Source organism: Aulostomus chinensis, chromosome 18 (assembly GCF_037954235.1).
Source record: "Aulostomus chinensis isolate RoL2024-O1b breed Wild chromosome 18, RoL_Achi_v1.0, whole genome shotgun sequence".
Classification (NCBI taxonomy): Eukaryota; Metazoa; Chordata; class Actinopteri; order Syngnathiformes; family Aulostomidae; genus Aulostomus; species Aulostomus chinensis.
Window position 1 is genome coordinate 706,506 of NC_141337.1, and position 26,373 is coordinate 732,878.

The window sequence follows — 26,373 nt, forward strand, 5'->3', positions numbered from 1 at the left end:
GAAAAGGCCACAATATACATAATCTGATTATGCAGAGTGTGACCTTTTCTTGTTTTATGAAGTTCACGTAAAACAATCTTCCAGCTGTGTACGTCACCATGTGTTGTTCTATGGCGCCGAGCTCACCATGCACTGAAATGTCACCAAACGGAAGAGCCGTTTTAAAGGATTACAGTTGGACTCCAGTGGTTGAGCCTTTAGCGGCGAGTGATAGTGGTCCTGGAGCTGTGCTGCGGAAGCCCCTGGCTCAGCGGTAATCACCACTACTGCCACATCTTCAGATGTTTACCCCTCCTCACAGCTGCGTGCAGTATGAATACACATAGTGACCCAGTGAAAGCGTGAACATGGGATTTTCACCTAGAGGTGTCATGTTTCGGCCTGACAAACTTCTGAAGATCATTCTCTGCTCTATGACCTGATGTGGCTCTGCTGCAAAGTAACTTTACATTGACAGATAGTGGCTATTCATCTTTCTAAGGTCCAATATGGCTGACGTAATTAGCGCTGAAACGACTGTCCTGCGTGATAATTTGACGATTCGCAGGAAAATAAATCTGCAGCTTGGCTAGAGATGCAAAATGAATCAGGCTGTTTCATTTTGTGTTATGGTTGTAATTTCCACTGACTCTTCTCTGAACTCTGTATTGAACGTTGAAAATACAAAACAAACCATCCGTCCACGTCCATGTGATAGAAATGCCAGGTAGGACCTGATCGAACAAGAAGAGTTCAGCTTTTAACCCTCAACCGCCTCGCCAGTGAAACGCCACAGTTCACGCAATCAATCAAAGCATGTAAGAAATCTTGTGTAAAGAGTCAGTAATCAAACATGGCTGCCAAAGCACAAGTCCTCAAACCCTCGCTCCGTCGTCTCAGGGTGGCAACGGCTACAGCAGAACCTATGGAAGCTTGAGTTGACCTGTAATAACTGTCACTGCCACAAGATGGAGACAAAAGAGCTGGACTACCACTTCGAAATTTTAAATATGATGTAAAAGTCAAAAAACAAATATGGCTGCCATAGTAAGTTGGGCAATGCTACCAAAATGACATGAACAGGCTTGGATCCTGCTAAAACCCTGCGCGTGATTGTTGAGTTCCAGGTGGATGCAGGAGCAAAGCATCATGCAAGTCTGAGGGTCAAAGTCCGTCCACTCTTGAAATGCTGTTTTTGGGGGGGGGGGGGGGGGGGGGTGCTTTTTGTCCTCCACAAGACGTCAGAGTGAAATATTCATTGGACCATGTACACAAATCCCGCCAGTTTTCCCTCGTGTTGTCAGACGTACAGAAAGTTAACGATTATGGCCGGCCTCTGTGCTTCTGTGTCTTCCAAAGCTCTGAATTTAGAGTTGTTACAAGGCTGGATGACAGTGAGGGGTGATGGAAAGCTTCTGGCGCGCCCCCGCTGGCGTATGAATTTGTGAGGCTGCCATTTAGCCTCTAACATTAGGAAAGTAAACGTGATTTACAGCCCAGCGATGGACAATAACAGATCCTGTCACTGCCGCTGCTTTGTTTGTCCTGGTGGCCTGATGTTGTGTGCAGCCTCCTGTTTAGTGACAGTGGTTGAATATGCAATACTTAAAGTAATACTTCACCTACAAATGGATAGTTTGCCTTTCAAGTACTGGCAAACAGACATACATTTTATTGATAGGAGCGTTTCAAGACAAACACAATCAAAATACATCTTTCAGTAAAAAATATCATGAAAATAATTTATGAAACACTCATTAAAAGAAAAGGCATGGAAAAACACGGTCACGCTCACGTGGGCACCAGAACCAGAAGGGTCCAGAACCTGGAGAGGTGGTGACCAGATGTTCCTGGACAGTTTAGCTGCTGTTAGCATCAGTCTCTGTTAGCTTCAAGCTAAATATACGTGGCTGGTTCTTCCTGCACTCTGGAGTCACTAAGAAGTGATGAGGAGGGTTGAACTTCTTAGTGAGCTGAGCACTCCTGGTAGTGAGGACTTGGGTCAGGTTTGCCTTACGGTGTTCATTTTGCCTCAGAAACTAGAATTTCAAAATTTGATCAAAGCTGCTAGATCAGCACTCCCCCCCCCCCCCCCCCCACACACACACACACTAACCTTGTACGGCAGGACCACAGCTGAGCCCCCGCTGATGCCCACGATGGGGACAGCTGTCTGAGTGGAGATGAAGTCCAAGATCTGTGCCACAGCCTCCGAGCCAATGTTGTCCTCAAAGACGACGCCATGCACGCGGTTGGTGGAGAGAGTGTCACAGATGCGGGTGAGCAGCGCCCGTGGGTTGGTGTTGTTGACCAGCACAGTGATGGGGTTCACCTCCAGAGGCAGGTCCATGAAGTTTTCCCGGCTTAGTCGGCCCTTAATCTCTGTCTGGTAGGCCGGGCCGCTGAACACCACGGCCACATTCACTGATGGCGTGGGAATCCCAAACGGCCGGCCTGAACCGTAGGGGATGGCACAGACGAGTAGCAGCGGCAGCAGTGGCCACCAGGGGGAGTCGCTCCAGCAGCCTAAACGAACGCCCATCTCAGTCACCTACTGCCTGGAGGAGGGGTCAGAGTGGAGGGAGGGGTCGGGGGGGGGTGGACATATTAGATACACCGAAAAAAGTTGCTCTCTTTTTCTGAAATGTTGTGATAATCGGAGTAATCCCCACTGGCCGGCCAACTAAACTGCCTGTTGTTTGGCGTTTGCTTATTTTAGCTTCATCTCTGCTCACAGCGCAGCTCTGCCTGACATAACTAAGACCCCATTAATGGAGACCAGCGAAGTATTTTTAGAGTGTCAGCGTGCAACATGAGGCCGAGGCCAGGCTCTTAGGGTGGCATCTGCCACCATGCTGCTGTGGTTTTCTGCAGTCCAACCCAACAGATGGTGTCCGGTGTTTAATGCAACAAATGGAGAACAAGAGGATTTATAATTTTCCTCTCGTGACATTACTTTTAAAGCTGTTGCTTAATTTTTCAGCGGTCCAAAGCATTCAGACTTAATCTGCCAAAGGTCTACAAGAGTGGTTTTGGCTGTGCTGATTAATTGACGTCCACAGACTCATTATTGGGATTTGTAAGCTGTTTTTGGAAAGTTCTTCATTCCTAGTTTTGAAACTGACATTTATAATTAATCAAACAGCAAAGTCTATATTTAGAAAGGGGTTGAAATCCCCAAATTGGCCTTTGAACAAATCCAGGCTCTTTCTGCAACATTGCATCACTAATGGACTGGATTGCAACCACTAACTCTTGGCCAAACTATCTTAATTTCTTCCAACCCTCTAATTGCTTTGCTCTCTGCCCTCAGGAAGGTAATGGAGGAGAAATGCCATGGCGGCGCTCCAACCCTGTAGCTTCACATTCACATTCACGTCGCAGCCAGACAGCGGTTTGTGTCGAGCTGTCACACGGACTCAGGCTCTTTGTCAAATCTGTCACACTTGTGTTTGTGGCCCTCGGGGAGTGCTGCACACTGGTCCCCTGTCACAGCAGATCTGATCCACCATGTGATGGAATCCCAGTGGGGTGAATATATTGTAATCCCTTGGTAATCCCCGCCAGGCGTCATGGCCTACGGCTTGATTGTAGCGTATAAACTTATCAAGAGATTTGGCCGCTGCACGCGGCTCAATGTGGCTGCGTGGTGCTGTTCTCTCTCCTGTGTGAGCAGTTGGCTTCTTTTGAGAAAACACTGAGGCGGGCGTGCTTGGTTGGCGCGTCCCAAGAATACTTATCATGGGATTGTTCTCCAGTCAGGTCACATGCTGAAGTCCAAATAGAAGACGTGCGTAGCGCTCGCCATACGTGCACGTACGGCGAGCGCTACGTGCAATGTCTTACATGTGATTCTCCAGGTAGGTGCTGCCTCGTAAATCATTTTCTAAATTGATTAGTCCCCGCTGTGAGAGGGCATCTGCCACATTCTTTCAAATGACATTAGCCAGCTGCAACAGTTTAGGGTTAATGTCTTTGACGGAGCCATGGACGTGGTCCTAATGCTGAGCAGCTCTGACCTTCCGCATGTTTAATCAAGGCAGTGAAACGGCTGAGGTGGATCTATGAAGGTCGAATGTGGCGTTGGAGGTAGAATTAAACCCAACAGGGAGTGAGTCATCAATAACTTTGTGACAAGGCTGCGGAGGTTCAGGCAGGGGAATGACTGGAGCTCTCATGTTTAGGTTGTGGTCGGCGGTGCAGGCTCGTCAGCTTTGCGGCACAGCTGATTTTCAGATTGGCACTGTAGATCAGCTTGGCGCTGACCTGAAACTCTAAAAGTCAGCAGTATCTGTAAACTGCACTCATACATAAAGGAAAGGAGCTTTTCATCTGTGATTTGGCTAAATCCTCTAAAAAAAACATTTCTGTGTGTACAAGAGCTGAAGGCTTTCCTCTGATGTCGCGGGTCACAAATAACTGAGGACGTCCGTCGGCCTGAGAGGTTTAAAATAATGATGACGCACAACACCAAGGACGAACCCCAATCTGTTCGTATGGGGAACCACAGATAATCCCAGTGGACCAGGGACATGTGGCTCACAACAGACCAGGATAAAACCAAACAGTATCAGAGATCAGGAGGACATGTCTGATGCACGTGTTGAATCGTCAGATGAAACACTGCCGTCAGTCAGTCAGTGGCTGTTTGCGTGTCAGTTCTGTTCATCATAAGCTTCATGTTTTCAGCAATACACTGCAATAACAATAAGTCTTTAATCCTTCTTGGTTGTAAATATATTTGGCTTTTTTTGATGTTGATCTAAGCTGAACAACAGGCAAAATTTAAAGAGTATTACTGTGCTGGAAGCTCCCAGTGGAATTGGTCTGATGTACAAGACGAGGACCAACCAGCGCACCAGAGAGATTATGAAGTTACATGTTGATTGAATATGTTTGGGAGATGAGTTGGTCTACTCTCAGGCCTCTGAAGTTGGTGGTGCTGCTGAACTCTTCTGGGTTCGACTCGTAGCTGTAGCTAATATTTTGTCCCTCCCATTCACATGGACTCAGGCGATGAAGTAGCGGGAACAGATCCCAGTTTGAACCAGCAGTGGTTTTGCTCGGCTGCTTGATTCAGCCATTTATCATGTTATATGTGTGTGTGTGTGTGTGTAAAGTATATATATATATATATATATATATATATATATATATATATATATATATATATATATATATATATATATATATATACTGTAGATGTAGCACAGCCCAGAGAGCTGGACAGCTCGATAAAACAAACTCATCTGCATATTCAGCTCACATGTTTTCAGCTCCTGTAAATTGAATGTTGCTGATAAGCTGAATAGAATCTCCGTATTTGGGCACTTCCTGCTCAGAATGTATGGCCTTCTCTGGGATGAGAATATGAGCTCATCATAGTACAAGCTCTAATCTCATGTGTTGCATCGTCTTCATTTTTATGATGGTTTCTACATTTTCATATCTATGCAGTGTCCTGATAAGAATTGTGACTGCAGCCCAGTTTCTCCACAGCCCTTATTCAAGTCACATCCATGTAAATGTCATTTTCTGATATCTGCACTCTTACTGTGATAAAGAGCTGCCGTCTATCAATGACTTGCTGCTGAGGTGTCAAGTCCTCCATGTGATTCCTGTTCCAGATCATTAACGTGAAGCTGTGGCGGTAAATAAAGCTGGCTGAGAAGTGCGGCCTCCTCGGCGCTGTGTTTAATGACTGCTTTTATATTCTGGGCATGACGCTGCTGCTGCTGCAGCTGTGGAACAGCATGCGCCGTCCCTTCTTCTGCTCCATGATCAATACCTCCATCATGGAGCTGCAGCCTGCTGCATCATGTGACTGACATGCTGATGAACTTATCCTCGTCAGTGTCATCAGGGCTGTTCCACGAGTTGCCATCACCCTCTCGGACAGCATTTTAACAAAGTTCTGTTCACCGCTTGTTTAGTAAATCACAGGCCAATTATGAGGAAAACTAATGTCAAAGGAGGGGGGCTGCTAACACGGCTACCTTGTGATTGACAACTCACTACCTGTCAATCAGCAGTGCATACTTGACATACAAATATGGTCACTTCAAAGGTGGTGACAAACTAAATGACCAGTGGTTACTGCAGTTTTTCACTCTTTTTGTTTTCAGAGCACAATTGGCTGTGAATCACACAACAAGGCTGACATCTCCATCTGATCTTTGCAAGTATTTTGGGTCCCAAAGACCAAAAAAACTGAATCAGTCGTAATGTCTCTGGGGCTGTTTGGCTGCTCTGTCCAGGCCCTGTGAAGCATTTGAACAGCCCATTATAAAAGTTACAGGCCATTACAGACAACCATGAACACAGCCCGCTCTGTTTTCTGCTTGTAATGGAACACGTTAGGACATAGCTGGGTTTTATATCCATCAACTCTCTCCTGTGAGAGATGGAGATCAGGTGATGGGGATTATGAATGGAACAAATTCCTCAGCAGTCCAGATAACAAATATTAGCTTGAGTTATGCTGCAAGTCCCAGAGACAAACGACAAAATCACACCTTATTTAAATTTGCAGTGCCAGGGGCCAGGAGCAGGACCACCAATCATAGTTCCCATATTGATTTTTAGCAGCATTTGGCAGCAATACTTGAAATATCTGAATGAAATATTACAACCAGCACTGGATAAGCACCTCTGAAATCTTGTCGGGGCATTCTGCATCCCGAGAGGTGACGGGTAATAAATTTAGGGAGCTTCAGACTTCATCCTCATCATCTTGCAAACGCTTTTTAAGAACAGATGCAGTTTAAAGCTGCAATTCCCAAACCAGGTCACACAATCACATGGGGGGTGCAAACAAATCCTTACACCCCCCACCATAAATAAACCATGTTTTATGTGTGTCCCACCCTCATTCCCTCTCTTCTTCCCCTTGGCTCTGACACTCATCCCTCTGATCCACACACCTAAAGACACCAAGTAAAAGCCAATCAGAGGCCGAGTAGGGCTGGGGGCGGGTCCCCCAGGGATGCACATCCAGTGGGCTTGAGTCATTTCCTCCTGACTTGTAGAAAATGAGGTTGAGTTTTAGTTTAACAGGATAAATTCATAAATTTGCATGGAAATACATGTGTTAAAAATGCTAGAATTAGCCAAAAGGCTAATGTGCAGTCCAAGGTGTTAAAAAGACTTCTTAAAATACAACAGAGATCCTTTAGAACCCAGTATGTTGCCCCACCTGCTCTAATTTGGGTAACTGGTTGTGCTGTAGTCCTGATTGTCAAAGCCATCTGGTCCAGGGCTTCTTGTATTCTGGTGCTAGCCGAGCCAGTGGTGGAGGTAAAGAGTCAGGGGGGACCAGGATGCTTTGGCTGCCACTGGTTTGAAGTAATGACCAACTAGTTCAGCTGGATGGAACTTCATTCTCCTGTCATGAAGGTTGTTTGCACCCATCCAGCATCAGGACAACCAGAGCAGGTCCTTCAGCCCGGATCAGGACATAGACTCAAGGTCTGTCCCTCCATCAAACAACTGCACGCTCTTCGAATTCTTCAACTTTCAACAGGGGAGCCGAGTCCACAAACAGTTCTCGCATTCATGGCATTAAATTTTCAGATCTTTTTTCCAACATTAGAGCTACAAACACTCTCTGGCTCCTATCACAGAACCATTTAGTGTTACTGTGAACCAGAGGGAACTGGGAACCGGGTCCCAAACACGGTCAGCCCCTGCTGAGAGCGTGAGCAGAGCGCCCATGAGGGTTGAAGGTGTGACCACCTTGAGCGCTGCATGGATCTATAAACAACTGGATTCAGTGATTCCCTCCTGTGGAATGTTGCTCAGTGGTGCATGAATAAAGGCGCTCTGTTCTTCAAGGCCCTTCGGAGAAAAGAGCGCCTTTCACTGGCTGAGACTTCTGGTTCCGCCCTCCGTTACTTTGCATGGACACAAGCGTTTAACACTGGCAAATTGTAGGCTTTATTATGGATTAAAGGGTTAACATCCCCTCTTTTCCAGGAGTGAGTACTCAGGGTTTCTGCTCTTGAGTGGCAAATAAACGCAAATTATTCTGTGGTCAAACGCAAGGGAGGAAACCCTGGATTTGAAGAATCTCAGTGGATTTGGAGGATTCCCCGATGATTCAGCCTCATTCCTTAATCCTGCCTGTACCTGTAGTTCTGGCACATGTGTGAAACACCTGTAGTGTCCAAGAAACGTCCAGAGGGAAACAACAGATACTGAAGTTACAGGTGTCAGTGGAATGATGATATGCCAACGTTTTATTATGGCATCTGGCAGATCACCCAACAATTGGATCTCATCTTCAGCCTTTATCACAAAGATAAATGTCCTCACTTCTTTAATTCAATATTATAAAGCTTTGACTTTCATGCAAAAGACAGTCGCAGTGGTTGGCATCCAATCAGAGTAGAAGTACACTGTCAAAGTGTTCAGTGCACATAAAAGATGGAATTTAGGGAACCTGAACTTAAAGAAGCATCAGAGCTTCTCTGTTGTATATTTACAGTAATTGTGTGTAACACGGGACAGTGAGTCAGGTGCAGGTGCAGGAATTTATTTCTGTGCTGAACACCTCCCACCCCCGCCCCCTGGCATGTTTCGGGCATGTAGACCTCTTCATCAACATGACAACTGACTGATCAGACCAAAGCCTGTCCATAAATCTGATGGGATCTTTCTGATTGCCTCTGCGTATGGAGGAGGCGGTGGGGGGGTGGGGGGTAAACGTGTGTGTGTGGAAATGTTCACGTGCTGCAAAGGAGAATCAGTTGAAGGTTCTCAGGCGTTGGCTGGCGTCGTCGTGCAGTAGAAGATTTTAATATTCCGGAGGGAAGAGGAGCTGAACTGAGCAGTTGGATCTTCTAGCTCGACAGAATCAGCAGCTTTTAAATGCCACAGCAGATGGAGCGCTCCAGTTCTGCTTTATTACACTTCTGTCTTTGAAATCCCTTCTAGTGCTGAGGCACAGTGTTGCACTTGTATAACCTTGATCACAGCAGGATCTGTTACTTCCTTGAAACACCAAAAAGTGTCTGAAAGTGGATCAGCGTTGTTCAAACCAGATCATCGTTGACACTAAATTGCCAGAAAGGATTTTTTCCCTCCGATGAGATGGATGCATGCGTCCTCAGACAGATGTTTGCTTTTATCTCTGGCTGTGACTGATCACATTCATTGCACCCGGTCAGGTGGCGGGATTGAACAGCTTGTATGTGCAAGTGTTTGGACGTAATCAGGCTGCAGCTTACAATGGTGCCGTGAGTGTAATCCAGTTTTCCATAACGCACTGCTGCATGTTTACCTGAGGCTTAGAGGCCTTCACACGGCACGCTGATATTAATACTCCCACTTTGACCCTGCCAGCTGACCCAGTTGTACACCCAGAGGTGACATGGCGGCTGGAGGGTGGTGGAACAGTCCTCAACAGCCAGGCGCTCCCTGTGCATAATGTATGTGGAGCAGGGATCAGAGTAAAACCCTGGTTTAAGCTAAAACCACAGCCGTCCATGCAGAACCAGACCTGCTCCGCCCCCACCACCACCAGCCCAGCTGTCACCCGCCTGCTCGGTGGCTGCCCACACATACAGCTGACCCCTGACACACACACACACACACACACACACACACACACACACACACACACACACACACACACGCACACACACACACATGCGCTAATCCACATATGAGCATACCACTTTGTTTTTAATCTGGCGTGTGTTTGTGTGCTTCTTTAGGTTTCTCTGACAATGTTTCCTTCAATCCGCCAGTTTCACTTTAATACGTCATGAAGCAGTCGCTAGTAGGTGGAGCTTATTTACTCACAAGCACAGCAGTGTCTGCTCACTGCATCTTATGTGAACACGGAAGGTGTCTTTCTCACATTTTAAACACAAATGTACTAAAGTCAGTGTTAGTGAGCGTCACCTCCACCAAGAAAATCCCTCCCGACAGGTGCGGCGTATCAGCAGCTGATGACCCAGCCCAGGTCGTCCCTCTGATATGCAGTTTTATCTCCCAGCATGATGCCTCACGCGTCATGTTCGGCCTGCTGACTGCAGAAATGTCCCTCAGCGCGTTTGCACGTCAGCTGAATGTTCATTTCTCCAACGTCATTTTTAAGAATATAGCAGAACATCCGACCTGCATCAACACCAGCCCAGGACCGCCACAGCTGGCGCCGTCACCTGCAAGGCTGTTTTAGCAAGTTCAGGAAAAATGCATTTGCTCTGCTTGGTATTAGTATAACAGCTGGAGTTTAATATTTCTATCAAGGATTTGAGCTTTGGCAACAAGATCACTTCCAGTGCAGCGATGCAGTGTGACGACCTGAAATCCAATAGAAGGTATTTTTGTTGCAGCTGTTCAGGAATCATTGTTTGCTGTCAAAGGTAAATGGCACCTGGGCGCCGTCGATCTACGTGCATCTAGAAACTGTTCACAAAGCATCCTGGGCCTGGCATAAACAATCCAGCTTCTCTGGTCTCCCTGGAGATGAGCTATTGATTTAGCTGCAATGAACCATCCACAACAGTCAAAACAGTTCCTCATCTTGTCAGGGTGTTTGAGGGGGATTACCAGGAGAAACCACCTGGATTGGTAGAAGACGCATCCCAAAGCAACATATATTTACTTCTGAGTGGCTGATTTCCTCCAGTGGCTGTAGCAAATACGGCCAAGGTAAGGAGGACATCAGACATCAGGTAGGGACAACAGTCAGTGCAGGGAAATGCTCTAAAAATGATGAAGAGGACAGTCAAGCCAAGCGTGTGTATTTAGACGCAGCCTGATGGCCCCTAAACCTGAACAGACCTCAACCACGGCGGACATCATCAAAGTGGTGTTCATTAGTAAAGATGACCTTGCTGATCCAACTTCCTGTTGGACTACAAATATGCCTCGTCCCTGACATGCTAAATTCCTGTTGGACTACAAATAAGCCTCGTCCCTGACATGCTAAATTCCTGTTGGACTACAAATATGCCTCGTCCCTGACATGCTAAATTCCTGTTGGACTACAAATATGCCTCTTCCCTGACATGCTAAATTCCTGTTGGACTACAAATATGCCTCGTCCCTGACATGCTAAATTCCTGGTGGACTACAAAAATGTCTCATCCCTGCAGCACTTTCCTAAAGACGACTTGAAACCAGTGGTTGAGATCATAAATTTGGTCAGGAAATGTTTACTGAGGTAATAGATCAGAGTCGCCCCCTGCAGGTTGTAAAGTTCCTGTAACCTGTGTTCTCCATCACTTCTCAGACGCGTCCACGTGTCTCCAGCTCTTGTGTTGTCGAGCGCAGTGTTTTGTAGGGTCAGTGGACCCTCATCACGAACTTGTCGGGGTGTTAACATGGAGAACTGAGTCAGGTGCCAACAGGCTTTTGTGAGACGTTTCTAGACCCTCTTTCTAGGTCTGTGGAGCATTTTGGCTTCATTTTTTAGAAAAGAGGAGGGTGATGAGAGGTGAGGGAGAGAGATGTGACAGAGACAACCAGAATAAATCCAAAGGACGTCACAATCACAGGCGGCGTGCCACGGCAGACTGAGCCACCAGGACGCCTTGTGTCACTTTTTGTTAGACGCTGTTGCAGCCTGATTTCTTACGATTTATTACACAAAGTCAAACTGCTCTTCCTGCTCAGACGCTGAAAAGTTGTCCTGCCAGCCCATCGCTTTGCTTTGTTTGTCAGGTTACTGTTGTCATCATCTGTCATGGGGACGCTCGCCACTGTGTCACCGCTCTGGGCTAATGGTGAAAAATTAAGCGGTACACATGTAGTTGTGAATAGAAAGCAATTAGGCTAATCAATTTCCGGTATTACAAATCGTATAAGAGCGCGCCACACGTGCACAGGTTGGTGTCAGTATCCACAAGAGGCAGAGCGATGACAAGGAGAGAGGAGATGCCCCCCCCCAGCCCGCGGCGTGTCAGTTTTCCTTCTCAACAGGGACACAACGTTAGACGAGGTGAAAGCAGCACTGCGCTATGAATATAAATGGGCTGAATCTCTGTTGTACCCGTGAGCACAGCCATAAACTTGGAGGTTGCGGGGCGGGGGGGGGGGGGGGCAGCACTGCCTGCCAGACTTCTTTTGCCGTGAGTTTCAGATCTCATCACATAGCCTGCATAGTAGGAGAGCCCCCCAGGGACCTCTGCACCTGCAGTATCGCAACACGTATCTGTGCTTGACCACGTCAGAGTGAGCTGTCAGCTCGCCATAAATTAGCACGGCGAGGTTCACGTGGTGGCGATGAAGCATCCTGAGTGCTCGTCTCATGACCTTGGATGGATGCTCTGATACGCTGCAACCTCCGTCCCTCCCATGCAGTAAATGTTTTACTGCACTGGAAGCTTGCGACTGGCTGTCAGTCATCACATTAAAACCCTCGTCTGTGGAAGCACATGTTTGTGTTTTCCGTCGTTCCCGCCCCCGGCGCTCTCTCCTCTGCAGAGACAATTAAGATGGTATGAGCTCTGCTATTGTGTTTTCTTTGAAGAGCTGGTCAGCTGACGATGCAGCCGTCGAGACGAACTCAGCTCTTTTCTATCTGCCTGCAGGCTGCGACGCTGCAGCTCATCATGCAACAACAGCTGTCTTGCTGTTGAAGACCTAAAACTCCACATGACCAGAAATGCAGAAGCAAACCTGAGGCTTCCTGCAGGTGCAGGGCTTCTCCTAACAACTGGACTGCAGCTAACGCTTAGTCAGGGAAGGTCTGACAAATAGGAGGCAGGTGATGCACTCAGATTGTTTGATAACCCCCCACGTAGGACTGGAGGGCTGTGGGAGCGCGTCCCCCCCGCCAGGCGACCTCAGCCAGGTGACCTCAGCCAGGCGACCTCAGCCAGGCGACCTCAGCCAGGCGACCTCAGCCAGGCGACCTCAGCCAGGCGACCTCAGCCAAACTCAACGCAAAAAAGCAATTTTTCGCCATGTTAAATGGATCTGCCACACAATTTAATGGGTTCCTCCATCCTCATGCTGCGCCCCTCCACCAAGTTTGTTGAAAGTCAGACTCATAGTTTTATGTAATCCTGCTGACAGATGTCACATGACCAACTACTGCCTGGTCTGTTAGTTGGAGCTGTGAGCTCTCACAATGGCTCACATCACAGGGGGGAGGTTTCCTTCTCTTCTGAAGAGAATTTTTCAGGAATCTGCTTCTTTGACTTAGTTTCACTCCAACATACCTGCACTTTCTACTGCGTACTCAACTGAAGCTTTGATACACAACATTCAAAAACAAAGCAGTTTTCTTTGCGGGGAGATGTTCCCTCGTCAACAGGTGGCACTGATGCACATCAACAAGAGCACAGCCGCCATATTCACTCACTTCAGATAAGGAACAGGGACGGGTTAGAGGCACTAGACTGTGGAGAAATGGCATGTAGTGCAGTGAAGCATGTGATGTCAGGAGGGGAGGTGGAGCATCAACATGAGTGACAACATGGATGACGGTCACCTCACCAGCACTGCTAGTCGGGCAGAAACGAGACTACATTCTTAATCCTCACATGTAAGAACCTCTACTTCCTGACTTTTTACTTGAGTAAATGTATCTGTACTTTACACGTGGCATAAGTACACACATTCATGACTCAGGTACACAGTAATGATAGTGATACTTGCTAGTGCCAAGGAACCTGGTTAGCAGCCGTTTCAACTCAAGCATCGTCTTTGTCCTGCTGCTCATTGATGGAGTTCAGTTTGGCACTACTTTGTGGAGCTGCTTGTTGCTGAGTGTGTGTGTGTTTTACCACACTATCGTGTAACAGAGGCAGGTATTGCTATGTTTGTGAAATCAATATTCTGTCCCACCTGTGATGACTTCTACCTGGGAGGTCAAAGGCCAGAGGGCGCCATGGTAGGGGCCAGCGTCCATGATTTCAGGTTAGTTGGAAGGAACTTTATTGAAACTTCCAATCTTTTTTTTTTATGTGATGCAACTTTTATGCTCTTGTCATGCATGATATTGGGCTTTTTAAAGTTTGGATTCAACTTTTTTTTTTTTAGTACTTTCAGATTCTGCCTGTGTGCTATAGATGCAGTGTAAGAGTTACCTTGATAAATCTCGCTCACCTCAGAATGGGCGGGGCTTAAACCAGATGCTTGGACCAGAACTTTGAGGCCGACAGAGATATGGATTGATCCCCGTGATGATATATCACCATTGTGTCTTGTTTCTGCTGCCACCAAGTGGCCACATATGACTCTGTACAGGTTCAGTGTGTGAGGACGATTAAAGCGAAGTCTTCAGCTGGTGGATAAATGCATCTGATTGGTCCAGAGGCAGAAGATTAAAGGTCTCAGGTTGAGTTTCAGCTGATCGGCTGATCAGCAGCTCAGCTGTGTGAGTGAGGTTTCTGCTCACGAGATTAGGAACCCTGCACAACAGCCGTAACTGATACGTGTGTTAAATACATCCCACACACTTGCTTGTGCTTCCTTTGCTGGACGAGTTGTCGTCTACAGAAGCTCATTTCTGGCAGAACACGAAAAATCAGGTAACAATGAAGCGTTGATAATGAAAACTTCCTTGTGAGCCATAATTATGAGATGAAATATGAACTTATTCTTCTGACAGTTACACTTCCGTTTTACCATATCATTTTTGAATCGAAAGTCTTCACGAGGCTTCGGGTCCTAGCAGCTGAGTGCTGATGAATTAGGTGATGTCACGCCTCCTGAATGTGATGTCCTTAGAGATAGTGTCTCAGGAAGAGCTCGTGTCCTCAGATGTAGAGAAATACAAGCGTGTGTGTGTGTGTGTGTGTGTGTGTGTGCGTGTGCGCGCGCGCGTTAACAGAGCTTCTGCTGGTAAATAAAAATATTGGCTTCATCAATGAGTGTATCAGTTGTGTTATTGATCACTCATGATGATGTTCAGTTGCCGATTTATCCATCACAATTGTTGGTCTTGTGCGTGTGTGTGTGCGTGCGTGCGCGCATGTTGGATTGCCTGTTGCTGTATCAGGACCGCACCAGTGCTCGTGCTCACAGCTGAACCTCCTCCTCCATGCTCGCTGGCTCACGGTTGTTTCACCAGAACCGAAGAGTTCTAGTTCGTTGTCCTCTCAGTTGAAGTGTGTGTGGATCCCTGACCATCAGAGAGTTGGTGATCAGACGTTTCTGGACAGTTTAGCTGATGTTAGCCACCAGTCTCCATTAGCTTCAAGCTAAATAAACGTGGCTGGCTCTTCCTACTTTGTAGCGCCACCAAGAAATAATGCAGGAGGTAAAAACCTCTCAGTGAGCTCAGGACTCCTATTAGTGAGTCGTGGAAATGCCGTCTAGTTCAAGCATCACTTTATAGAGTTCTGCAAATGACACGTGCTGGGTTACAGGACTTGTTCTCAATCCTCAGCCTCCTAAAACTCAGGTGACCAGGAGCTTCCTTCTCATGGGAGTCATTGTTCCAGGTCAATGTGTTTTTGTCGTTGGAGTGAACTGACCCTTTAAATCCAGGCAGCAGCGTGAAAGTAATCAATGATTTATAGATCTTTCCCAGTGTTTTTGGTTGGGAGTCAAACCTCAGCCGTCATTGATCAGATATTGTTTCATTTGCATGACTTGGCACCGCTGGAGGTAAGTTAGCTGAGCCGTTCGCTTGCCCATCCTCTGCCTCACTCTGTCTCAAACCAGACTGATCTACGGGACGTCCCGGTGGACCGTCTGTCTCGCTGCCATCTCTGACTCCACTGGGTTGATCAAACGCGCTCCCTCTGTTCCTTCGTCTCTCATTAAAGCCTCGTTCACACATTCATACCGACATGAGTGAATTCAGCATTTGGAGTCAGGGAGAGAATAATCGGAGATAAAGAGTCAGCCAGAGGTGTTTAGTTATGGTTGGTTTCCTGCCGCCGACGCCGACTCCTTGATCATGACGACAGACTTTGCTGGTCAGCAGCCTGCGAGCATCATCACACCTCAGGAGACGAGGCTGATAACGGCTGATTATTTCTACCGTGTTACAACCGCTCAACACCCTTCCAATGTAGAGAATAACAATAATAATAATAATAAAAATAATAATAATAACAATAATAATCAACAACATTAGGGGGTCCGAGGCCAGGGCCGTTTAAAAAGACTGAAAAATACAAAACAAACTTGGCCAGTCTATCAACAGTCTGTTTTAAAGTACTTATAATTAGTTTATAGTTCTTTAGTTTACTTGTTTATACACATGACTTTATTCTTCAACTATATGTGATTTTTATCACGTTTTATATTATATTCTATTTCTATGCTTATCAAATTTAATAAAAAGAAATTGATTTTGTCACAAAAACTGGGCTTCAACTTGAAAACTTTAAAGGACCCATTGGAGGGCACTCACAGCCCAGCCATGGACCCAGGACCTGTGGTTGGGAAACCCAAAACTCCAGTGCAGAATCATGTCAGGGTCGTGTGACAAAGAACAATTTCAATAATCTGATCATTTTCAATAATCATTTGATTTATGGGAGGTTTACATTTTAGAGGTATTTACTTAATACTTTACTTTTATCTTTGTATATTCAAAGCTGTAGTAGTTTTTATGGTTGTAGTACTTTGCTAATTAAGTAAATGATACATGTCATCAGATGATGTTGATCAATAAACGCCGTGTCTGATGCTTTTCCTGTGATGTCATTTTCTTAGATGAGCCTCTATTTACCCTCCAACTCTGGTTCTCATGCTTGAGTGCCTGGAGTCAGAGGATCCAGGGAGACCGAGGGTCCAGGGTCCTGGGCGGTGGTCCCAGGACCCTGGTGAGGGTCTCAGGCTGTGGTCCCAGGACCCTCGCTCATCCTCTCACATCCTCAAAGTGAGTCTTAAGCGGCAGCTCAGCTCGCCGGCAGCGGCGGCAGCATCCCAGGTCCAACACGCAGATATCAAAGCTCCACTCAGCTGCTCCACTGTTTACAATGACGCATCGATCTGCTCGGCTTAATCCCCCCCCCATCCCCTCAGCAGCTCGGAGCGTTAAAGCAACAGTTCAGCCACCACACACACCTTCAACAGGCACAAACACTGCTGCTGACAGCGGGGAGGAAGAGGAGGAGGAAGAGGAGGAAACTACTCAACCCAAAGAAGCAGCAATCAGAATTTTTCAAGTGAAATCAGCAGCTGAGGAGGGAGATGAAGGTTACCTGTGTTGGCGATCCTCATCCAGCCCTGGCGCGTCACCACTCATCCCGCATCTGCAGCTTCAGCTGTCCTCCTTCCTTCCTCCTCTCCTGTCTTCTTTCTCTCCCCTTTGGCCCTCTTCCTCTCCCCCCTCCTTCCTCTTCCTCTCGCTGCACTTGTTTGAGTCTATTTCAGTAGCAGCAACAGAGGAGCCCGCTGCGACGGTGGCATGCTTTCCAGCACTTTGGCAGAAGGTCACATTATCACTCGCTGGTGAAAGGAGACGAGGGAAGAGGAGGAGGAGGAGGGGGGCGATGGAGGGGTATCAAAGTGAGCCGGGGTGCTGGAGGAGGAGGAGGAAGGATGCTGCTCCACAACTTCTGCTTTCAGTTGAATCTTCCAGTGGAGAATAAAGTTGCGACCTCAGAGGAGGGTGTCCAGGTGAATCGTCCCGGAATGCTTTGAGGAGACGGTGGTGAGCTTGCATGCTCGTCAGCAGCTGCTCACCGCTGGAAAACAAGCCTCCTTCTCTGCAGGTCGAAACAAATCCTCAGTCTTCAGCTGTGGTCCTTGTTCATCTGATGTACTCCATCTTCTCGCTCTTGGTGCGTCCATCACTGACTCCGCGGGGTGACCCCGATCTTCATCCCCCAGCCTCCCATCGCCCCCCTCCCCTGGTTCTCTTGTTGACGCTCCATCAAAATCAGATCCAGCTGCCCAGGATGAGGCGGTTAAAGCCAGGGACAGATGGATGGAAGCCAGCCGCTGGAGTTTGGGAATATTTTCTCAAATGTTTCTCGTCTCCTGAAAACACACCTTGATATTTGCCTGACGCGCTCTTCCTCCCACCTGAGCCCCTCCTCCCTCCATCAGCACAGCTTCCACTCTGGCTTCATACTGGCTGTAATCCTGACTTCTACACTCTGTGTTACAGGAAGGGCTTGTGAGCTCTAATCATTATGTAGTAAGGATTTATCCTCTCATTCTCCCTCCCTCCTGCCTCTCCCCTACCTCCCTCCCTCCCTCTCTCCCTCCCTCCCTTGCCTCTCTGAGCGACTGAGGCACGCTTTGAAACTCCTACCATACTACATCCTTGCCTCCTCCATCACCTTCACACAATCGTACCTTATCTTTAATTTAGTTTGATTTCTGCTTCAAATCTGGCTGCTGCTCACATCAACAGGTTTGTCCTTGAAATGTTCTCTGGGACGGCCATCACCTTCCTGCTGCTGTTTGATTACCCGATGGCGTGCGACCATGTGGATCAGTGGAAACACGCAGTTACAGTGGTCAACTCCTCACTGTTGTCTTTCTGTTCCTGCACCTGAAAAGCTTCAGTTTATCTCTGATGTGCCGTGTCAGCATTTACGTTGGCTGATGAGAGCAAATGATCAGGTGTTACTGTCAATCAAAAGATCGGTTGACTATGGAGGTGGTTGAGGTGCATCATGGATCAAAATTAAAGGATAAAACAGATAAAAAGGAGAACATGTAGTAATACTGTAGCGTGTGTGTGTGTGTGTGTGTGTGGGGGGGGGGGTGTCCAGCAGATTGACACATTTCTAGCTAGCAACAATATAGTGGTATTGGCAATAAAACCATCATCATTGTTCTAACCACAGCAATTCATAATGGTACTAATTATATTGTGTAAAGTGATAATTAATCAGTTTCATTTGGTTGTAAAAGCCTGGAAAATAAAAGAAAGAAAGAAATTTAGAGAAGTTGTGCAAACACCTGCATTTCTACAGGCGGCTCTGTTGCCGTGCGGTCCTGCGCGCTCATGTTGTGGTTATTCTCAGCGTTAACCCCAACCCCAGGTGAGAATCTCACCTGCTCCGACGTGACAGTGTAGCTGAGGGTGGGGGGGTCCTTGCCTCCTCTGACGCCTGCCAGCAGCGTCACGGACGTGGGATCTGTGTCAGAGTGTCAGACGTTCAGGTGTGAGTGAGTCATCGACCAGCGTCTCTGTCTCTTCACTCAGTGAACCAGGGAGAATTCAGGGCTGCAGGACGTGGTGAGGTTCTGAAAGGTCAGGTTGGTTTTCAGGACATGAAACGTCACTGACATGGACTTGCGTCTAACACTCGTTCAGGTGTCTGCAGGTGAGCCACCTCACTCTTTCTCTTACCATCTTGCCACCAGAACCTATTTGTAGCGTTTCTGGATCACAGGTCAGGTCCCCCACACCAGACCAGCGCCCCTGGAGGCACAAGCGGCAACGTATGCTGGACATTCTTCACCTTTTGTCATCACAAACCACAATAAGTTAAACTTTCGAACAGCTGACTTCAATTCAAAGACTTGAAATCAGTTTTCTGTAGATTCGCCACCGTGACTGTTCAGCCCTGACTGTTTGACCTCCAGTGGATCCTACGCCACATGCGTGGATGGCGAGGCTGATGAGAGGCTGACTGAAGCGTAGGTCCTCTCTCAGCTTCATCATCCAGGTGCGTTAGTCCAACCTCCATAAATCCAGCTGAGTTGGATTTGGTCTAACAAGTTTACTTCCGTTCCAGATCGAGTTGTTGCTTTGACTTTTTCTAACGTCATGTTAAAATGTTGAGTGTTTGACTGGAACGGAGTACAAATACTGTTTCTTTACTTCAGTAGTATTTTGGAATATTTGTATTTGAAGACTTAGCAGTGGGAAAACTTTTCACTTACATTTAAACACAACTATACTTTCTGCTTAACTGCACTCACCTCAAACCGGGGTATACTGCAGTATTCTGGTATTCTGGTGAAGGAGGAAGCTTGAGATGGTTCAACATCGTCACTCCTCCTTTTGTCAGTCACTGAACTACAGACTCGGTCACCTCTGCTCCCAATGAAACCAGCAATTTGTCATTTCATAACGTAATGGTTGACAGTTATTTTCCTTTTACTGGCACGTCTACTGCAGCTCAGCCCTGCTGCTTATCATTAATTTGATTACTGTTACTTGCGAAGCCACACAGTTTTTATACACAGCTCATAAATACTTCCTGATCTTCTGGCACCTGGTTGGTGGAACAGAATCAAACAGGAGCAACGTGTCCTCACCTTGTGCTGTCAGGGGAAAGCTACTAACCTGAGTCTGTGCTGGTGAACACCTTCATGATCTGGTTTGACTTCATTGTTCTGACCTCATCTGTTTGTATTGTTTATTTGATGTCTGCTGACAAAATGTGTCAATTTATGTCAACTGATGACAAGAAGCAAACGCAGCAACAAATATGTTCAGTTCTGTTTTAAAGTTGGAGATCGGAGTTGTGGTGGCCACTAAAACCCCAGTCCAGATCCCAGCCAGCACAACATGGCTGCTGGAGACACCACCGAGTCAGCAGTGAAGATTCTGTGACTGTGATTTAGATGCCTGTTTATCTACTGCTTGGTTGTAAAAGGGTTGCTTGTTTCTTGGTTAGCTGGTTATACTCCTACGGAGCAACCTATGGCCCACAATGCACCGCGGACTTCTTCTCCGTCCCCTAAAAACTTGTGGACCCTCAAGCCAAGTTAGCGCCACCAACAGTCTCCCATTCTGATGAACACCAACATTTATAGTCGTTGATGAATAAAGGTGCGTTAATGTGCTTAATAATAGAGAATGAGGGAAAGGTGCTCAGAGTGGAGTGCAGTACCACAGTCAGGCCAGCAGGTGGGGCTTTCGTTGGTGCTGTCTACCTAATTGCGGTATCTGTGCTCTGCCAGCAGAGGTCGTGCTTCACCACCAATCTTCTAGGGTGTCTGAATGGTGCCGCCGTGTTTAGGTTGTAGCAGTAGGCTGTAGCGGTAGGCTGTAGCAGTAGGCTGTAGCGGTAGGCTGTAGCAGTAGGCTGTAGCAGTAGGCTGTAGCGGTAGGCTGTAGCAGTAGGCTGTAGCGGTAGGCTGTAGCAGTAGGCTGTAGCAGTAGGCTGTAGCGGTAGGCTGTAGCGGTAGGCTGTAGCAGTAGGCTGTAGGTTGCCACTTGGCAATTCGGACGCAGCCTATGGCCTACGATGCATCCTTGAAGATCTGCTGGAAGGAAGACCTGAGAAACAGCCGCTCCTTCATTCTACCAAGAGACAGGTTTTGTCTGTAGTTTCCTGTCTGGGTCAGTGTGTGAGCCCCCCCTAGAGTTGGAAGAGAGAACTACACCTCCTGTAACTGCGCCGTTTTTACTGTTCTTCTTTTCACATCACCAGCAATTCTAAACAAGCACAAATCATCCAGTAAGCACCCTTTCGACACATCCAGGTGACATTTGCATACATTTTCTCGCCCGACTGCAAACGGCCTCCATCACACAGACGACTGTAGCGGCAAACAAAAAGCCATAAATCTTAATTTCTCCCTGTGCGAATGAATCCCTGGAAAGATGGAGGCAGGAGGACATCAGTGGGATTTTATGAGCCTGTCAGGCTCCAGTGAGAGGTGTCGGCAAGGACATATTTGTTTCTCTACATCGGAGGCTGAAGGCTGGACCACATGACCCTGATTGATGGCTGGATCATAACAACTGTCCTCTAAGTCCCTGCTTGTGATCAACAGCTTATAGAATCTTCTCTCTTCAATCGATGGGGATTGATAATTCTAACAGGGATGTAAAGCTAGAGATAATTGTGTATCGGCTGCTGCTGGGGGAGATAACAAACCTTACGCTGAGTTTCACCTGTAATTCTTTACAAGCAGGTAACACCGGTGTCGACTCCTGTCTGACAGTATCAAAAATACCTGACAAGCTCACGAGAGACGAAATCTTTATTGAAAAACTTCATGACAGATCAGCATAACATGAATGTGAATGATTTGTCCTTGCTGACAGTTCGGGGTGGAACCGTCCAGTAGAATGATGTCTCCGGTCCTGTCCCTCGCTTTGAATCGTAGAAAAATATGAGACGAACACAATAGGAAGAGACCTGTGAGCAGCAGGACTCACCAGCAGGAGGTTGTTGGCTTGTAGCAGCAGCTAGCGCTAGCCCCTTTTGAACCTTTATTTCAGTTTGCTTGCCAGAATTTCAAAATGAGCGCTTGTTTGTTCACGCTGCCACGTATGTTCTTACCGTTGAAGCTCAACAATGGAACACAAACAAGCTGCTAGGAAACGTTTTCCGTACAAAAGCTTTAAGTCAAAACGTCCTGGTGGTGAAGCGAAACTACCAGTCGGAGCAGAATGTTTCTCGTGAGTCAACTTGGCTGTGACAGGCCGAGGCAGCGTGCCGGCCTCGATAGTAAGCGAGGAGGTGGGGGCTGCACAGGTGGGCTGGTCCAGGAGGAAGTAACACATGTCAGGGCGGCTGCGGAGGGAAAGTCAGGCATATGCTCTCCCTCTGTGGCCTGGCCTTCCCGCTTCAGCGGACAATATGGCAGAGAAGCATATCTGACCCAAAATAATATCCTCAAACTGAACGGCATGTCGGCCGTCACCGCGGCTCAAACTTGGCATTTACTAACAGGATTGCTGCGTTTCTATCTGGCCTGGAGCTGAATCCAGGAGTGTTCCTGTGACTGAGGCGAGGAAAAACAGCGAGCTAAAAGGCCAAACTTGGCTGCTGTAGTTCCCCGGGGGGAGGCTGAATTTATCCTCCATGTCTCCAAGTATTGACCAAATGGCAGCTCAGCTTACACCCTGAAACCTGTAGCGCCGTGATGCACTCGCTGCTCTTTGTCATTCAGTCCAACGCTGCTTCTCCTGACAGGCTGAACCAACAAAGCCATGAATGCAGAGACATGAAGTCCGTCTCTCCACGGAGGAACACGGTGTACTCTGGCCACTGTATGTGGCGATGGACATCATGCTCCTCGCCTGCATTGATTTTTGGGCTGAATTTCAAGACTCAAGATATCAAAGTTATATATAAACATTGTTCCTACAGCATGTGGAGCAAATATATTGATAGAACCACAATGAACAAAAGAACTCTCACAAGGTTTTAGCGTACAAACATTTGAGAAAACTACTCAGTAAAGTAACAATATACTACAACCACATCTCACTGTAGTGTGTTCAAATAACCCTGAAGTGATTTTTTTTGTCTGCGGTTGTTCAATGTGACATACGACCTTCAAACCAATGCATTTCAACTGAAGGAATCTGCCTTTGTTAGTGACAGAATGCTGCACACAAAATGACAGATTCCATAAATCTGTAATCCAAGTGTTTGTGGATTACTGATCATACGGCTGGAAAAAGAAGGTGTGGATTATAACTGACGACCACCTGGAGAGTTGGTGTTAGTTTGCTGCTGTTAGCTGCCAGTCACCATTAGCTTACTTGTCTCTGAAAGGCGAGTTCAGCCTTGGATGTATCGCTTTAAAGTCAGAGAGACATCAAACTAAATTTAAAACGAATTAAAAAAGGATCTAAAATCCAAATATCTCCCATTCAAAAATGTGAATATCTGAGATCTAAATGTTATCCAGTTCAGCGGACGCTGGGTCCTCGTCTCTGTGAGTAGATCCATCGTCATGTTGAGTTTGGAAGACTTTGGATTTTGTTCATAGAATGTCGGTGTTGATTTCTCTACATCTCGCTGATGTTCGTCTCAGTCACACATAGTTATCACAGGATGAAGCCTCATGAACAACCCTGTTAGTATTCTGTGTTTTGTGGTGTGACCTTGCTGCAGCGTCGAGAGGCTGGACGCGACCTGCCGTGTCATCAAGCGTGTGTGCTCTCTGAACTGGAGTCAGCCCAGTCCACCTGTTGCCTGCTGGTTAGCACTGCCGCTGTAATCCACATCCCCGCTCAACCGCAGCGTTCTCTCTGTTTGTAGCCATTTTCCCTAAAAAGACAAAATATTCAGACGTGCATGTAACTTTTTTAATAGCGAGACAAGTTTTTGTCCTGGGGGGGGGGGGGGTGTCTGTCACTTCACTGTCAAGATGTGGTAGGCTGTTCTCTTGACTCTCCTAGTGGCGTCTCTGAGGACGACAGTCCGGTGTCTTGATCAATGTTGGTATTGCTTGAGGGTTTTACAAGGCTGGCCAGCCACCAAACATGAATGAATATCACTCTTCTGCTAGCCACTTTCTACACGTATCAAATACAAAACCTCTCAATTTTGAGAAACATTAGAGTATTAAAGAAAGAAGTTCCATTCATTTGTGATGGAGGCGGAAGGGCGAGCTACCGGCAGGACCAGTCCCTCAGTCTCTGACGCCGTCCAGCCTTTATTATCAACAGTGATACAAAATCAAGGCTTTTCCACTGACATCATTCAGTGATTCGTCAGTGGCTCGGCCCACTCGTGTGTCCACATGCTTTTGACTGTCAAGGATTTCCCCACCTTGAGCTCAAACACGAGAGGAAAGAATACAGAACAACAAAATGACCTGACACCACCAAGACTAGAGTTTTCACTCATACTAGCAATGACATGAATAGAATTAGGGTTTGTTCGTGATGGCGATCAATGGTCCTCCTTCAGAGGAGGCTTTAAGACACAAATGTCAGCGGCTCTGCAGGGTTCAACATGTAGTTGTTTTCCTCTGTAACGTTGGGAACTAAAGGACAACGTCAGACGTCCTCTGCAGAGACTGTGTGACCATCTCAGGGGTCTGATTGAGGACACGCTCCACAGGCCAGCGGCACTTGTTAGCACCGTCCCTGAGATTTCACACACATGCAGCGTCTGAGAAGTGTGTCCAGCCGTCCACACAGCTCGGCTCATCACCGGTGTGCCAGCGCCCTCTGTAGGCCACTCGCAGACTCAGCCTGACGTTGTGGAACAGATGCGTGGAGGACAGACAGGGACAAAGTCAAGGGCTGGTTTTATTTCTGCCTCTGCAGGGGACAATCAGGTCTGACCTGAGCACTGACCTGCCATGCTAGCTTGACATTTCAGTGTTTCAGAATTCACAAATTGACAGAAAATCGACATGTACTAAGAACTCTGACGGGGAAATTAAAAAGATGTCCGAGGTCGGACGACTAAATACACACAAACCTGCAAGACTCTAGTCAGCCATGAATACACTTCTGCTCCCCAGTAAGAGGATTTCTACCAGAACAGTTGATTTGAGAGAAGGCTGTATCTCTTTAATCAGATGCTAAGTGGAGCACCAAACACAAACTCATAAACGTATACATGTCTTTTTTTATTCTGAGCTGATGAAAAATTGAAATGTATTTGATCTTTCAGCAATATTTCAATCAAAAAGTACATTTTCCTCTGCAGTACACACTAACAGGAGTACTCAGCTCACTAAGGTGTTTTTCCTTCCTTCATCACTGCTTTGTGACTCCAGGATGCAGGAAGAACCAGCCATGTATATTTAGCTTGAAGCTAATGGAGACTGATGCTAACAGCAGCTAAACTGTCCAAAAACGTCCGTTTACAAACTCTCCAGGTCCTCTGCTATAATCCAGAACTCCTTAATCCACCAACACTTGCAGGTAGGTGCTGGTTCCGGAGGACAGAGCGCCACCTGCTGGCACAGTCAGTTGAACTAGTTCCCCCGCGCTAGTACATGGTTAGTCATAAGGTTGCAGCTGCCAGTGCTGAGGCAGAGATGAATGATGATGTATCTGCTACTTCTGTTGTTTTCACCGCTCTACTCCATAGCCACGGCCTCCACCTGCAGCCTTCGTGTTGGCCCTTCAATGGTGGCGGCCGTCCAACCAGTTTTCTAATCCACAGGGTGAATAAAAATGGATTTGGCTGCATTGACCATCCAATAAGCCGCCGTACAGCAGCAGCCAGGAAGTCTACAGTTCAGACTCTGGTGTCGTCCTCATATTTCAGCTTACAGGTCTGCAAACACGTCCTAAATCTCCTGATCTGAAACGATGGGTCATTATTTAGACCATCATGTTTCAGACCAGCAGCATAACTGCACATGTTTGTGGAGGCTGTCAGGGTTTCCTGGCACGCCGCTCTCTCCTCCTTCCGTCTCCAGAGGCCTCGGACAACAGACGGGTCACAGCGAAGCCACATTTTAAATCCGGTGTGCAGATGGACACCAGTGGTGGTTCTAAATCCTGAGCGCCTTGGCACCCGGCGGCAGCAGAGAGAGGGCCGATGCATCATCAGGTCGAGCCGGTGAGTTCCTGTGAATCACATGTTGGCGTCTGGCTCGCAACCTGAACGCTCAGATAAATGTTTAGGACGTAGGTAGAGAGTCCAGGAGTCAACAAATGCTGGACTGGACCACGCCCCCCCCACCCTCCACACGCCAGGCCTTAATACCACCGTACTGTAGCACCGCCGTACTGTAGTATTGTCATACTGTAGTACTGTTTTACTGTAGGACTGTCATACTGTAGTACTGTTGTACTGTAGTAGTGTCGTACTGTAGTACTGTCATACGGTTGTACTGAGGAGATGCTGCAGA

General features: G+C 47.2%; 1 protein-coding gene across 1 annotated transcript in view; it reads right to left on the reverse strand.

Annotated features, from left to right (window-relative positions):
* Positions 1-18,005, reverse strand: part of grin2ca (glutamate receptor, ionotropic, N-methyl D-aspartate 2Ca) — a 57,374-nt gene extending 39,369 nt beyond the window's left edge. Inside the window, exons 1-2 of the mRNA XM_086184349.1 lie at positions 17,100-18,005; positions 2,096-2,537 (exon numbers count right to left, since the gene is read on the reverse strand). Coding sequence (XP_086040475.1) covers positions 2,096-2,521 — 426 coding nt within the window. The 5' untranslated portion in view covers positions 2,522-2,537; positions 17,100-18,005. The remainder of the gene's footprint in view (positions 1-2,095; positions 2,538-17,099) is intronic.
* Positions 18,006-26,373: the final 8,368 nt, after the last annotated feature.